The sequence below is a fragment of the Ceratotherium simum genome, chromosome 7, assembly GCF_057802395.1.
Source record: "Ceratotherium simum simum isolate JZ-2026a chromosome 7, ASM5780239v1, whole genome shotgun sequence".
NCBI classification, from domain to species: Eukaryota; Metazoa; Chordata; class Mammalia; order Perissodactyla; family Rhinocerotidae; genus Ceratotherium; species Ceratotherium simum.
Window position 1 is genome coordinate 25,417,407 of NC_141906.1, and position 16,922 is coordinate 25,434,328.

The following is a 16,922-nucleotide window of genomic DNA, read 5'->3' on the forward strand; positions in this document are numbered from 1 at the left end:
AGGTTACAGGGAGGGAAAAGACCTGGAACTGATTTTCAGAAAGCAAATCCACGCTTAGTGCTCACCAGACTTTTTGAGTCCAGGATACCTTCTCTGGTTGTTTACTGAGAAGAGAGAGTGTAGTCTTCGCAAAGGGCTTCATTTTTGGGCCACAGCATCTGTTAAAATGTAGGTGCCCCTCAATGTGCAGATCGTTTCTGTTTTATATAAAAATTCAGGACTTTATGCCTTGTAACTAGGTACCTCATCCTGAACTGGAGGACTGGGCATCCCAGTGAAGGTCCCTGGAGAGTCATTATTTTAATTATTCAAAACTACAAATTTTTTTCAAGCGAGTCAGATCCTAAGTCATCATAGCAATGGGGCGACAGGAAGGCAGAGGTCAAAGGAAAAATTTAGAAGATCAATTTCCTCTAGTTCCCACAGATGAACACTAAGATCTGGATGTGTACATACATACACACAGACACTGGAAATACCCACCATGGAATCCCTTGTCTCATCAAAGGTCATCTAAAGATGAGGAAGTTGGGAATTCCTGGGGACAAGCAGGGATAAAAGCAGATACTTCTTAACCAAACAGCCACCTTTTTTTTTTTTTTTTATTTTAACTGCAAAGTTGGTTGAGGGAAGAGTTAGGAATAAAAATTCCAAAAGACTTAGGTTTCCCATCAAGTCCTGAATGAACATCCACTGCAGAAATAATTCCCCTTCTATCTCAGTGAAGGAGAATAGGCTTTCTTCTTCATTACTGAGAACTTTCACCTCCCTGGAAAAGTAACACTGAGCAGGGCAAACAAAACACTTCCCTATACCATTGCTAAGAAATCCCACAATTATACTTCTGACTCTTACTATATCACTGTGAATAATCACTTTTTAAAGCTGGGTAAACAGAGCCCAAGTTGAAACTTAATTTCAGTGACATAGAATTACTGCAGAAAATGAAAAAAACAAAACTGGGTGGCTATACAGGAACATTTATTTTAATTAGCTAAAATTTAAAGAAAATTGTAATTCTTTAATTAAGTTATTGTATTTCTTAAAACAAAGTAAGAGTAATAGTGTTGAAAGTAAACTAATATGTATTCTTAAAACCATTTATATCAGTCACAGTGAGAAGGAAACAAAAAATAAATAGACGGAATGCTGGATTACTGCTTATGTGCTAGAAATGACAGAATTTATTGAAAACATTCTTTTGTTTAATTTTCACAATACTACATCAGGTAAATTTCACAATTTTTTTTTACAAATGAGAAACTGAATCCCATAGTATTTAGCTTACTTGATAAAAGGCCAGTATGGAGCAACACCATTTATTATGAATTATAATAAAATCATAACTGTGACACACACACACACACACACAGAATTATCTATCACAGGCAGAGCTGAAGTAGTCTTGACAGCAGTACAGTGGTATCTGGGATCTGAAAAATGAGACTTCAGTAAAAACAACCCTAGTGCCCCTGAAGACGCAAATCTGTTACACAAGACACTCACATAGCTTATATTTTTCAGTAATTAGTAGAGAAAATATTCATTATTAAGTTGAGACACCTAGATGCTTTAACTTAATGGCATTTATCTAATCACAATGATCCTAAGTGTGGTGTAGTTCTTATACCAAGATTATTCTAAGGAAATAAACACAGCACTTAAGTATGTCACTCAAGTTTACACTGCTAGAATATGGAGAGACAGGACTTGAACTCAGACACTGGACCCAAAACTTCCACTCTTAGTACATATGATTTATGATATTTTCTCCTTAACCCCTTGATGAATAAGGGACACCATGGGTGAACCAACACACCACTAAGGACTCATTCTTTCATGGATAACTTCTATACAAGGTCTTTGATAATATACAAAAGTTGTTGAAAAGCTTTCCTTCATCTTCTCCATCAGTGGCAGAGGAAATGGGGTTGTAAAAATTTGGCAGAGGTGTTACCTCAATACTGATCTTTCTTCATGAGGCATCAGTAATTTTTCCTTGAGAGTATGAAACATGATGAATAAAGATTCTCTCCTAATACAAACATGATATTGGGAAAAATATGACACAAGGCAAGTTGTACAACCTATTGGTGAATGAAGAATGTTCAACTGGAAAAAAGGGAGGCAGTGAGGAAAAGATGGTGAGAATGGTGCAAATAAGCTGTGTCAGATGCACCCAAGGTAAAAGGCACTCAAAAGTGAGTGAGGGTATAAGAATGTTCAAGAACTTGGAGAGCACAGAGTTATGGGGGCAGAACATTTCATAGGATTGAAATATGGAAAAATATCCCGAGAAAAGTGACATGAAGAGAATTTATAGATGAGAAACCCATGGTATGTGACATTGAAAAATGAGACAGTGCCAGCCTCATAGTCTAGGAAAATCCCAATACGAAGGGGACGAACAGTCAGGTAAAGGGTCAAGATCAAGGGATCTGAGGAGGAAGACTTCTCAAAAGCATTATATTCAAAGTGATTCTGTAACCCTATCACCCAGTAGCCATTTCTAGGTTGATATCTAGAGTAAACATGTTGATAATTTTCACCTTGTCTAAAAAAAGCCTTCATGTTGATTTCAGGGCACTTTCCACTATATACCCCCAGGATCCAGGTATGTTTCCCTGACACATCTACCTCCCAGTAATGTTTCCCTGATCTGATAACCGGGGACCCCAGGACACCATAATCATCATAATCCCCATTGCGATATATATTTGTATTGAATTTCCGAGAGAACTCATATCTCACTTGTCTCCGATCTGCAGAAATGAAAACATCTGATTTATCCTTGGGAGGATCCAGTGTCATGTGAACTGTAGAAAAATTATAGGGTTTGGTGAGGGATATGATGTAGCTTTATTTGGCACATTGTGAGAGGGATCTTGAGAATAACCTGAGTGGGTACTGGGAAGAACTTTGTTCTGTTCTTGGGGAGAGGTATAACACTGTAGAAACATAATATGTATCTGTGTGTTTGAAAGGGACACATGGGTCTTAAAACATGAGACCTACTGGAAAATGCATAATTCTGGAAGATGATAAGGACAAGGTGGCTTGATAGTACTGTGATTTCTCCTTACCCCAGTATCGTTGCACATCTGTGAACTCTGAAATGACAAAAATCCGTGACATTAATCCAATATTAAATATAAGGAAAGGAGTCAGCACTGAAATCTATTTCCTCTCCAGATTAGGGGAAGGATTGGGGACTACAGTGAGATAGTGAACTCGTGAATGAGAGGAAGAACTAGACACGTGGCCACTCCCCGTTAAATACGACCATATAATCAGCAGATATAGCCCCCCTTTTTTGTCTCCTCTGTCCACACCTAGAAATTGTACCCTCTTCCCCATTCAGCCCCTTCTTTCACAAGAATCCCACAGCCACCCACTTGCTCTAGCATTCCTTACCAGTAAACATTCGCAATATCCCTCTCAGATCAGGAGCTCTGAACACTCTCCTTTGTTCCATGGGAATAGTTTTTGGCTTCTTCAGAGTCAAGGTCTCACTCCTAGGGATGACAAAATCGGACCTGCACACTTCTGACTTTTTGTCCCCCCAAAACCACTGACTTCCTATCTTTTCATCACATTGATGCACTTGAACCCTCTTCTCTGAAGACTCTAAGAAAGGAGCTAGTAGACTTTGCCCTTGGAGCCAGAAATGTGCTCATGTCCACCTTCCCAATTACCCTCTGTGTGACCTTGGGAAGATCTTGACCTCTCAGGAGCACATTTCTTCATTTGCTCACATTTCCTCACATTTCTCCCTTCCAAAATGAAATCATTAACCTCTCCCTCTTGACCTCCTAGAAATCATATGAAATTATATGAAATAATGGATTTAACAAACAAAACAAAATATTGGTTCCTTAAAAATAATAATGTGTGGAAAAGTCACTGCATGAATGTGGGTTCCCAGGGAAATGATCAGAAGATGAGGTTGCAGAACCTGGCTCCTGGGTGTTTGAGTCATATCAAGTGTGGGAATATTGTCTGGAGAGACCAAGACCTTAAAGTCTGCTACCCAGTAGGGAGGCCCTCAGAATAACGTCTGAGATTTCAGGTTCTCTGACAACAATTACAAACCTTAGGAAAAGAAGATATTATGAACATCAAACTAATAGTGGTCTGAATTTCATGTGTTTGGAAAGAGCTTGATTCTTCCAGGTAGATGTGTAAATTTAGACACAAAGATGTGGCCTTTCCATTCTGGCTTCTAAAGTATGTGAGCAAGATGGATTGATTGTTTGCATCTGGGCCAAAATATTCCTTGAGATTCAAGTCTGTTTTTGGGTATCGAAACAGAACCATATAGAAGGTGCTGGTCTCTTCAATTCCTGAGGCAGAAATTTAAATATAAAATAGTTGTCTCCAATTTTAAGTCCTTCGCAGATAAAGAAGTCAGGACCTTCTCAGCAGATGTCAAGCGCTTATGAAATACGGGAACCTTAGATACATAAAAGCATGCAGGGTGAATAAAATTTACGAAGTCACAAGGCTCTGATACTGCAATGCCTTATCCCTAACACTGCCATTGACCCAAACCTTTCAACTTCCCCTTACAAATTCCCTACCATAGAATCTGGTCCATTCTCAATTATCATAGAACACTCAAACTATGATTAGTGAACAGAAATTTAAGATAAAGCTACACCCAACATTTCCTGCCCTGAGTGATGTTTTATTCTAATTGACCACCAGATAACTCTAATGGCTTTAAACCTATCTTCACAGCACAGAAGGACCACAGTTGGTCTCCCTCATATACCTTTCCATGATGCCATTCACATCCTAGGGAAAAAAGAGAAAACGTGAGTCGAGAAATGATACATCCTCACCACTTAGAAAGCTTCATCACATCCCCCCGACCCCCTGATGTGGTGAGAATAAAGATGATCCCAATGTGAGAGCCAAGAAGTAAAGAAAAGATCCAGGCTATTCATTCTGGAAGACTCATGAAATGTTGTCACGTTTCCTAAAAGGTAGAAACAGCTTTGAGCCTAGTGGAAGTACAGAATGAGGTTTCTGACATCTGGAGATGAGAAATATTTATGAGGAAAACAGGAGGTTCATAATTTTTTCCACAAATGCAGAATGTTCCCCATGAGTTGATTTGAATAATTCAGGGTTCTTTCATTTAATCAACAGAAATGTAAAGTGATAGACTGTTATTTGTCAAGCAATATGCCAGGCTTTGGGGAATCAAAGATGAGTAAATAATCATAATATTCCTCAAGAAGTTTATGTCGTTTTTGCTGAGGGCATAAGCAAATATATGTATTAATGTAGGCATTTCTCAAATCTCTCTCTTCTCATTTTATACACTATCTATAAATGACCTCATCTATGCCCTTAAATATGACATACACATATATGCAGCTAATTCCCAACTCTTTATTTTTACTCGATTTTGCATCTTAAATGCAGGTTAATATATATAGTAATAAGAAGCTACAGGAACCAGTAACTTATGATGTCTAATATGTAACCCACTATTCACAAACCAAATTGTCTGCTCTCTTATACTCCACTGTCCATAATGTTATCAATATCCACTTGGTCAGGGTCCTGAAAAACACAATATTTACCCTCCTCTTCAGTGTCTACCAGGCCAGTTTAGTCCACATTCTTCACAGTTTTTAGCCATCTGATCTTATTTATCATCACAGATATTATTTTATTTGTTTGAACAGATATGTACGAATACATTTAGTCTCTTTTACCTTGGACTTACTTCCTCCATGTCATCAAAACCTAAGCCAACAGCTAGGTATACAAACACCAAAAAAAATGGTTTTGCTCTCTATTAGGCCTCGTTTTTTGTATAAAGCAAAAACTAAAAAAAATAACAAAAAAACTGTATTAAGTAGAGAAAAAGATTTTCAGGGGCAGTTATTATTTTAGTCAAAGTTTAATTTTGAAGCTCAAACCTAGTCATAAAGATCTGGTCTACGTCCTTCTTCAAATTATATTTATCTCTCTGTATTGACCCCTCCATATTGACCTTATTCGCAGTTCATGAAGAGAACATGAATCTCTGGATATAAACTCCAAAGCAAAAGAGAATATTTCTTCCCAGTTATTGCAAAAAAATTCTGAGGCCTGCATGGAATTCGCCTGCACTGGATCAGATGCCTATATTGAAACCATCACTGTTGTTACTGGAAGGAAATGAAGCACTGTTGGAGGCTAATTTCTATATTTTACTGGAATTAAGTTTGTTTTAATCTGAAGTAGATCGTGATGGATAGGATACACGTTGTAAGCACTACAGCAACCACTAGGAAAAAAACTTAAAAAAAATACAGTTAGAAAATAGGAAAACCTAAAATTGCATATTATAAATGTTTGTTTAACACAAAAGAAGCTTGTTAAAGAGAAAGAGGAGAATAAAAACTACAGGAGACAAATAAAAAGCAATTAGCAAACTGGAAAATTTAAATACAACATATCAATAATTGCATTAAATGTCATTGTCTTAATATCTCAACTAGAAGACAGAGATTTTTGAACTAGATAAAAAGCAAGAATCAATTATTGCTATCTATAAGAGATACATTTTAGATTCAAAGACAAATAAGGGAAAAGGTAAAAATGTAAAAAATATATACCATAAAAGCAGTAATCATAAAATTGCTCAAGTATCTGTAGTAATATTAGACAAAACAGACTTTAAGGCAATAAATATTATGACAGAATGAGTGGGAAATTTCACAATGATAAAAGGCTCAGTACGTCAAGAAGATATAACAATTATAAATGTGTATGCATTTAACAACAGAGCTTCAAAATATGCAAAATGAGATTAATAGGAAAAATAGACAATTCTATAATAATAGTTTGAGATTTCAATAACTCTTTGAATAATTGAGAGAATAGCTTGTGTGAAAACTGTAAAGGATATAGAAGACATGAACAATACTATCAACCAAGTTGACCTAACTGACATCTGTAGACCATTTCACCCAATGAATCCTGAGTAAACATTCAAATTCAAAGAAAAATTTTCTTGACATAAAGTATTTTAGGTTATAAACAAGTGTCAATACATTTAAAAGATTGAAATAATAAAATACATGTTCTCTGATTACAGAGGAATGAAATTTGAAATTCACAGCATAAGGAAAAGTAAGAAATCACTGAATATTTTTTAATTCAACGTCACACTTTCAAGTATGCAAAGAGTCAATGAAAAATTACAAAGGAAATTTGAAAGTAAGTTGAACAGAGTGAAAATAAAAACTAAATAATCAAAATGTGTGGCATTCAGCTAAGGCAATGCATTTATCATTAAGCACAATATCAGAAAAATGGTCTCAAATTAGTGACCTAAGTTTCCACTTAAAAAAAAAAATACCTAGAAAATGAAGAGCAAATAAACCCAACACACACGTATGCACCTGCATATGCACACACACTCACACATAAAGAAAACATTAACTGTGAGAGCAGAAATAAATGATACAGAAAAGTTTAAAAAAATAGATAAAATTAATGAAACAATAAAGATTGTTCTTGAAAAAATCAATAAAATTGGCCAAACATATCTAAACTGACCAAGAAAAATACTGAGAAAGCAAATCAACAAAATCAGGAATGAAAGAAGGGACATTACTGTCAGTGCTATAGAAAGTAAAGGGTTTATAAAGGATTATTATGATTAACTTTACGACTACAACTTAGAGAAAAGGACAAATTGCTATAAAGACTAGAATACCAAAAACTGACTCAAGAACGGTAAAAAATTGAAATAGAGCTAATACAAGTCAAAAAAAATTATTTTAAACATTTCCCAAAAGAAAAGCCCAGAGTGAGATGGCTTCATGGGTGAATTCTATTGAATATTTAAAGAATAAATAATAACAGTCTTTTACAACTTTTATTCCAAAAATAGAGAAAGAAGGGGAAAATCTCAACTCAACCACAAGAGAAAAAAAAACAAACTTAGAATCCGAAGTGCATTTGTTTGTCTGTGACTAAGCTGGATCTTGAAGGGGCACCTGGTAAATGCTTAACATAGACCACAGATAACAGGGGCCTATAGAATATCACTGGACACAACAGATCTTCTCTCTAAAGCCAAATTTTTGCAAGGCACTTCATAAATTAATAAAAATGAGATTTTCCCTTGCTATCCATGCATTCAATTATTCCTATAACCTCTGAAATTGATGCAGGGAAGCGGTACTTCAGGCAAAAGGAACCTTAATGTCACCACCAGAAAGAGCACAACAATACAGAGGAGAAGGAAACTAGTCTTCATTTTTCTCAGATCTCAGAGGCTGAGACTTCTTCCCAAGTCTTACCTGCAGCATCTCCATTGTTGACCCCTGCAACCGATGCTCCACATCTGAGAGGACAGCTCTCACCAACTGGCTCTGCTGGACCAACTCATTCTCTGACTCGGCCAGGTTGTGTAGAATATCTCCCTCCTCATTCTTCAGCTTTAGCAGCTCCTCATGCTCCTCACAGTCCAGCATACTTCTCATTTGATTGAACTCCGCCTGGACACGTTTGGTCTCATTTTGTATTTGATTCTTCAGGAATGAGAAAGAGAGAAAGGCACTCAGGCTCTCTGGCAGAGATTGGGAGCAAGAAAAAGAACTAGTCTCTTTGGAAAGTTCTCACAGGGAAGTGAGATAGAAGCAAGGCAACAATTCTTGGAGATCCTGATTTTTCCTATTATTTTTACTTCATAATATTCCAAATTTATGGCCTCAAATCTGCATTGTTGAGACCAACTCTGAACCAAACTGGATTCCTGGGTGTGGCTCAGGTTTCACACAGCTGTCGAGGACAGTCAAGTCTCCCTGCATCACTTCAGACCTCCACACTCTGCCAAAGATTGAACACCGAGGACAAAACCATGAGCCATTGCCAAATGTCTTCCCCTAGAAGAGTCAAAGACTCAAAACCATGACAGGAAAGGAACACAGAATTCACTAGCTATCCTCACCAGAGAGTCTATCTATATGAACACCTCCCTCCAACTGTCTGTGTTCATTTGTGACATGTTCACTTTTCAGCCCCCACCCCTATCAGGGAAAGGATAAAGAAGAGGACTAATCAAATGACTTTTGGATGTATCAACTTTCAGGAAACAAAGAGGAAGGACGCTTCTTGTGACTAACACCAAAGTTTTTCCCAGATTTCAGTCAAACTCCCTCAGGAAGTGTCTCCTTCCACCTTCCAGGAAGTTATCTCTTCTCTGATGTCAGCTTCCAACTCCTCAGCTTCCTGCTGGTCCTTCCTCAGCCTCTCTAGAGTTGCCTGGAGCTTTTCCTGTGAGAAAGGAAGGAAACCAGAGTCAAGCAGTGGGCTTTCTCAGCATCAGAATGGAGGATAAATGGGGAAGAAATCATGCTGATCTCTGGAGAGACTAGAGTTTACAGAAACTATGAGAACAGCAATTAGAATCTTTCACTTGGAAGAAAATCGGAGATGGTAAATGACTCAGGTGGTTGAACTCAGCATCCCCTCACCAAGAGAAAACTGATTCTGTTTGACCTAGAACAAGAAACCAGACCTTGCGGCAAAGAAAGAATTTACATCTCAGTATATCCAGGTCTTGAGTTAACCCTCCTGTTCAAAGGGGTAATGAGAGCTTTGCTTGGGCACCAAATCTCCACCTACTAGCACAAGGTACAAAATGTCTACTTCCGGCTAAGTGTCTGCATTGTAGGCTTATTCTTTTGTAACTGGATGGAATGCAGAGAAATGTCCTTCAGGGCTCAGAAGGTGAGCATAGTAAGAAATAAGATCACAGGCCTCAGGGCTTTGGTGACAATATAATTAAAGTCAATTGAAAGTTGAGATTTCTCATCAAGTACCATTTTCTGCTGTGTCTCCATCTTAGTCTCTTACCTGATATTCCTGGGCAACCTCCTTCATGAGCAATGTGTGGTGACCACGGTGCTCCTGAGCCCGCTCACACAGCCAGCAAATGACCTTCCCATCCTCCTTACAGAAGAGCAGGAGTTTCTCTTCATGGCGCACACAGAGATCTCTCTTCTGATCCTCCTCTTGGCTCAACTTGACCTCCCTGAGCCTCTTCACTATGTTGGCCACGTGACGATTAGGTCGCAGGTTCCTAGGCTGGTAAGTGATTCGGCACACAGGACAGCTGCTCTCTCCTTCTTGGCTGATCATGGACTCCTTGTTGTTTGTCGTGATGCAGACCTGGCAGAAGCTGTGGCCACAGTCTAGACTCAGGGGTTCTGTCAGGAGCTCCAGGCAGATGGGGCATGTCACCTCCTCCTTTATGTCCACCAGGATTCCTGAAGCCATCGCAGCTGCTCCTGTATCCTACCTGTCTTGACTTCTGAAGCTCCTCTTGTTCACAGATCCCTGCATGATTGGGAAAGTAAAAGGGGACAGAGTAAGAAAGGTAGGAATCAAATGATATTACTTGTGTACAAATCAAGGCTGAGACAAAATATCGAGGGACAAAAAAGTAAAGGTGGTGAAACAAGGAAAGGAGCTTGGTGACCTGGTAAAAAGGACTTTTTATAATACTTTTAGACGCTTTACTCCCAGTTCATGTCACACGACAAACCCCATCCTCATCTGTGCAATGATTGATATTTTCCTTTACTTTTACTGAACAAAAGGATGATCTGAAAACTGTCCTCCCAAGATCCTTGTGTGACCCATTGTCTATCCTGCTTTATCTTTCCCACACCGAAAACTCATGCTCAATGTTACAAGCACCAAACCACTTATACCTCTGGGCTTTTATACCTGCTCTTCTCTCAGCTGCCCTGATATTTGTATGACTCACTCTTATGCTTCAGTGAACTCTAATCAGCAAGACCTGCTTTGACTAATTTATTTACAGTGTAACCATTGCCATCACTTGTTGCACATTTGTGATAATTTCTCTTATTATCATGACATAATATACGACATTGTGTGTGTGTACATCGTAAGAGCAAACCCTTTATCAGGTGGATAAATAGAGATCGTAAGAGACGAAGATCATTTATCTTCAATACACAGAGTTAGGAGGAACCTAATGTTTGGGGTCCTCCCTCAGAGGTCTGTTTCCTCCTACCCCACGGAGTTACTCAAAGACAAACAGAGGAAACTTGATGAACCCAATTAATACTGAAAGTAATAGGACGTGTGGAATTGAAGAGATCCAGACCAGCTGTGAAGTTCTGGGGAGTCTTGTGTTTGTAAATGGTGAGATTTCACCTTGGCCTGGAAATATGTCAAGGACATTAATAGGAGCCTAAGGATGTGTATGTATGTGGGTAGTGGAGAGGGAGATGGTATGGATATACTCAGAGGATCACACATTTCAGATATCTGGAAATTGAAACACAGATGAAATGAATGTTAATATTGTGAAAGAAGTCTCAAAATATTAGGCAAGATTATTCAACAAATTATCATTAACTATGACATATGCTAGCAAGTAGACAAATATCCAAAAACACAAAGATGAGTCTAAATAGAAAATTTAAACCTCCAAGCACTTGACATTGACTTGGTAAGTAATAGTAAGTTAAATATTCAGCCGTATATGTACAGAAGAGCAGCTGTGAAAAACACGCTAGAGAGACCTACAAGTTGTTGGGAAATCAAATAATGGAGGCAAAAGGAGGGTTATCTAAGAATTCCAACTTGAAAACACAAGGGTTGAACTGAAAGCTGAAGAAACTGAAGGAAATACGGGATGAGAGAGAGGACAAAATATATCAGGTGGAAGAAATGACCTCTTCATGGGACACATGTCATCTTGTATGAATTTAAAATGCCAGTGTGGCTGGTGTACAGAAAACTATTAGGTCTTTGGTATCACACGAGCCTGCAGTGACCATAAGATGTGAAACTTCCCAAAGTATGTAACATTGATGCACTCGTTTCCAAGAGCAAGGAAAAATTATCAATGTTTTCCCATTAGAGAAGAGTGGGGGCATATTTAGCTCTGCACTGCAGCTGTGACATGTTAGATGGATCCAGAGTGGAATTGAGAAGATAAGTTAGGATGTAGGTACAGTTGCTCAGGAGAGAGATGATGATAGCTTGAGGGACAAGGTGACGAAGGAAATGGAGAGTAGTATAATGAGAGACAAGATGAGGTGGAAGGATAGGACTGGGAGTTACATTGGCTATGTGGGAACAAAGGGTTAACATCAGGCCTGAGGTCTTTCTTCCTGTAAAGATGATATTGGCTTATTCTTCTCCTAGTAAGTTGTTTTTTTTTTTTTTCCCTGAAACCCTACTGGGTTATAATAACATGCAAGTTCAGCTGCCTTGATAGTAAAAATGGCCTGATGTGTAAAGTGTACTCAGTCTAGGAAGACTTTATATAGACCTTAAATGCCAGTTGGTAATCATAGACCTAATTTTTCACAAGGTCATATGACTTTTATAAACAAATATGTCTCTTTTAGGCCCCTAGAAGCTCTGCTCACAGACTTTCACAAGGTAATCAGTTCTTTGTAGCACTAGGCTTATCTAACCTATGGCAGTTTCACACACATCCACCTGGCCTGGCATCTTACAAAGCTGAGATGACAGGGATAAAGCATTTCCTGTACCACTGTAAGGTCCATCACTGAGAACTCACCCGAGGCAGCCAGGCTGGCATGCTTTGTCTGCTGTCTTGTAGCCCCCAGCTAAACTAAGAGAACCTGGTAGTTTGTGTCTTATTAGGTTCACCTGGACAGAAATGGCCATCCAGACTGCAAACTGCTGCTGGTGGTCAGTCAGAGGGGGTATCACAGAGTGGTAATACAGTGATGCTTATTTCTCAACCTGGGCTCAATATGACCCTGTGGCCACCGTCTACATTCAGGAGTTCTATCAGCAGCTCCAGGCAAATGGAGCTATGCAGCAATAAACAAAGAAAGAGAGGGTCTCAGTAGATATTAATGTCTTGACAGTTGCTAAAGTTTGATGATAAAAGAAGGGTCACTATGAGACAACCAGTAAGTTTTCCCTTTGCCCAGAAAAAGGGAGGGAAAAGCTATAAAGACTGCATGGAGAAAAATTTAGACCTACTAAAAGTGTCTACTTGTGTCATGCTCATCATACCTGAAGGAAACCTGATAAATAACAAGGCTGAAGGTGAACCGAAAGTATAATCCAGCTAATAGTACAGATACTAAAAAAAGCCCAGAGGTCATATGCAGTTGGCACCTGGCCGCAGAGACTATGGCCCAGATCAGGCCATTATGAATAGCAAGATCAAAGGTGGATATTATACCAAATGTAGACATTATATGATAACGTCTACCCATGTTTCTGACTCAAGCTATCCAAACATGGGCGTGGGGCCTCCAATTATTTCTCATCCCATTCAAGATCCAACCAAAGCTGAGATGCCTCAAGAACATATAGAGGAGGGAGGAGCAGAGCATGGTTTATGCCAAGGTGTTATGGAATTTATTTTCACAGTGGGGCTACAAGGAGCTAATGTCAAAGCACCTGCTGCCACAATCGACACAGAATGGCAATATACAGAGGAGCTAGAATCCTCGCCCATGGAGGATGATCTCACCTCTACCTAAACAGTGACCCAAGGGCTCCACAGCAATGAGGGAGATAGATATGGGAACATGAGCTGTGTGTCTGATAGAACTCCCAGGTCAGTTGGCTGCCATAGGTGTCAGGTGATTGCACCTTACACATTTGTCTTCTGACATCTGAGCTCATGAGAATAAAAATCCGAAACATCCCAGAGGTGACAGCTAAAGACAAGCAAAAAACACATTAAAAGACAATAGTTATGTAAACGGTCTAACGATAAGGATATAGCATAACTTTCTTCTTTTGTGATTGGAATAAAACTATTTCTCTAAACATGATGAAGCCCTAATTTACCAATGTTATATGGGAGAGAGTCACTTTTCCTAAATAGAATGGAAAAAAGAAATTCGGCTATGTTTTTATTGCAGGTAACCATCTAATACTATTTAATATAAACTCTTTATAATACTACCAAAATAAAAACTGAAGCATAAAAGTAACAAATCAATACTAAATCCCTGCAATAACTGGCATGACAGAGGTGCACTGTATGAGTTCAGAAGACAGGTGCCTAACACTGACTTATGCCTGAGAGGAAGACAAGAATATGTAGCAGAGGTGACAATCTCCAAAGCCAACTCTGATAAAGTACGAGTATTTCACGTGAGGGGAAGTCAAGGTGAGAAAAGAGATTTGACTGGTGTCTTCCACATGCCTGAGTAAGGTGAGTGCAGCTGTACGTTCTTTAGGAAGGGGCAGTAAGCACAGAGACTCACTTTTACTTCCTTCCTTCATGTTTCTCAGGATCCTGTTATCATGCTACTTTTTGTGACATCTTTTTATATCATTAACAATAATCAAGTAACTCATTTTGTTTATCGAAGTGAGCAAAGATAGCACATTTGCAAATTCTTCCTACATGTTCCTCTTGCTCCTGATCTCTCAGCTGAGCTCTGTTTCTGGGTGGCAGATACAGCCCAAGGTGATGGATGAGCAAGATTAGTGATTTTAAGGAACTGTAGCAATTTCCTGTGTCTGGACAAGTGAAATACAGGCTGCAGAGCTTGGCAGCTGTCACCCCATCAAGTCTCCTGAGCACAGACAGGCCAAGGGATGAGAATTTATCTACAGAGTCATACAGAAATAGTAGATTGTTACACTTAAGGCATTAAACTATTACGATTTAAAGATCCCTTTGCCTTTGCTCCTGTTGTTGGGGAAAGGGACTTTCTACCTCTGAAAACTCTAGGAGTCTGCCTGTTCAACAAGGTACAATTCAAAATTATAGAATCTGTAGGTGTGGGTAAATTCAGATTGGAGAAATAATTGTCCCTCCATGAAACAAATAAAGCCTTTTACTTCATCAACTCTCCCTTCTTTAGAGACCAGCCCTCCCCCAGACTGCACTTCAGTCAGCACTCTCAGTGGGAAGCCTGCAAATTGGGCCTTTTTCCGCCTTCAGAACAGCTTCCTGAAGACAAATTAAACTCACTCAAGCAAATTCAATTTTTTCCTCTGAAGTCTCCCAATCCCTACCATCTACAAACTACTCAACTGACCTTCAGACAGCAATGTAGTAGTTGTGCCACTTTTCAGAAGAGGAAGCCAGGCCAGGTACAGAGGTGGTCAGGATTTACTTACCAAACCAGGAGCCTGAGCTGCACGAAGAAGATGGAGAGGAGCCAAGTGAAAATGAAAGTTAAATTCTTGGGGGACGGCAGAAAAGAAGAAGAGAATCTATGGACCAATGGGAGGCTTCTACCTCAAGCCCCTGGGAAATGACAAGACTTTTGTGCCTGGGCCAGATGGGCCAGTGACTACATTTTTATCCGTACATCAGTTCTGGTCCTGGAAGCTGTTTCATGGCTTTTAAGGTAATTCATCTTTTGGAGCACAAGGCTTACCTAGGCAATGGAATTATACACACATCCACCTCGTCTTGTTTACTTGCAAATGAGTTGTCACAAGGAGAGAATGAAGTAACCCCCTTACATCAGTGAGAACCCATCTGAAAGCTCACCTGAAACAGCCATACCTGCATACTCTCCTGTCCTGCATCCACCAGCTATTGGACCTATCAGGTCATGTGAGAGGGAATGGCTATCCAAATCTGAAATTATCTCAGGTGGTCACTCAGACAGGCTATCCCAGTGGAAACACAGTGATACTGACTTTTAGAATCTGGATTCAGTACGGCCAAAATGAGACTTTTCCTAAATAGACTGGGAAGATGAAACTGTATGAAGTGTCATTTGTTGGGTAATGTCATCTAATACTATTTAAAATATAACGTCTATATATTAGCATAATAAAAATAATGCAGGAAAATAATTGTGATGACGAATTTTACATGACAACTTGAGTGTTCAGAAGGTGCCCAGATCAAACATTACCTCTGGATGTGTCTAAGAGGGTGTTATTTCCAGGTTAGCATTTAAATCTGTGTACTCAGTAAACTATATTGTTCTCCCCAATGTGGGTGGTCATCCTCCAACCCCTTGTGGGCCTGGATAAAAAAAAAGGTGGAGGAAGAGTGAATCTGCCCCTTTTGCTTCCTGCCTGCCTCTTTGAGCTGAGGCATAGGTCTTCTCCTGCTCTTGGACTAGGACTAGCATCATTGGATGCCCTGGTTCTCAAGCCTTCATATCAGTCCCTACTGATTACAGTCCCCACTGATTAAACCATTTGCTCTTCTGGGTCTCCAGCTTGCAGATGGCAGATCCTGGAAGTTCTCAGCCTCCATAGTCGCTTGAGCCTATACATATATATATATATATCATATTGGTTCTGTTTCTCTCAAGAATCCTGATTAATATAGTAATGAAACAATTCTAAAACTCTGTGTTAAGTGGCACAGATGAACTGTGATAACGGTAATGATAATGACACAGACGAACTACACTATTTCAAAAGATGTATGCCTAAAAAAGACTTGGGGGAGTTAAGGGTACAAGGAGGATGTTATAGGAGTGGTAATGCTCAAAGTCAACCTTATGCCAGTAAGATCTGGTCATATAAGAGGAAGTCAGGGGGAAAAATGATAGAGCTTTGACTGGGATCTGCCATCTGAGTGAGTCAGTCTGGGGTGCAGTGTGATTTTCACAGGAAGACAGGAGGTCAAATAAAGAGACATTCCTACTTTAACCCCCTTTTCTCATCGGTCACAGGGTCTGGTTATCATGCCACTTCTTCTGATATCTTTTCACATTATTAATACCAATCAAGCATCTCGTTTTGTTTTATTAAAAGTTGTCAAGATGCCCCTTTGTGGAAAATCCTCCTACATATTCCTCTTCCTCATAATCTTTCAGCAGAGCTCTGTTTCTGGGTGGCAGATATGGCCTAAGGAGAAGGAGGGGCAAGGTTAGTGGTTTTTCAGGAACCGAATTGATCCCTGAGTTTGAACTTGGAAATCTGGTAGGACTAGTAAACAGAAA

The 16,922-nt window shown here is 39.3% G+C and overlaps 1 protein-coding gene across 1 annotated transcript; it reads right to left on the reverse strand.

Annotated features, from left to right (window-relative positions):
- Window positions 1-1,524: 1,524 nt before the first annotated feature.
- LOC101404325 (tripartite motif-containing protein 5-like) lies at window positions 1,525-15,722 on the reverse strand. The gene is made up of 8 exons (XM_004418314.3): window positions 15,127-15,722; window positions 9,871-10,353; window positions 9,193-9,288; window positions 8,313-8,543; window positions 4,775-4,797; window positions 3,415-3,515; window positions 3,084-3,110; window positions 1,525-2,816 (listed from the first exon to the last, which is right to left on the reverse strand). Exons 2-8 carry the CDS (start codon window positions 10,291-10,293, stop codon window positions 2,224-2,226), a joined length of 1,494 nt encoding a protein of 497 aa, XP_004418371.2. The 5' UTR covers window positions 10,294-10,353; window positions 15,127-15,722; the 3' UTR covers window positions 1,525-2,223.
- Window positions 15,723-16,922: the final 1,200 nt, after the last annotated feature.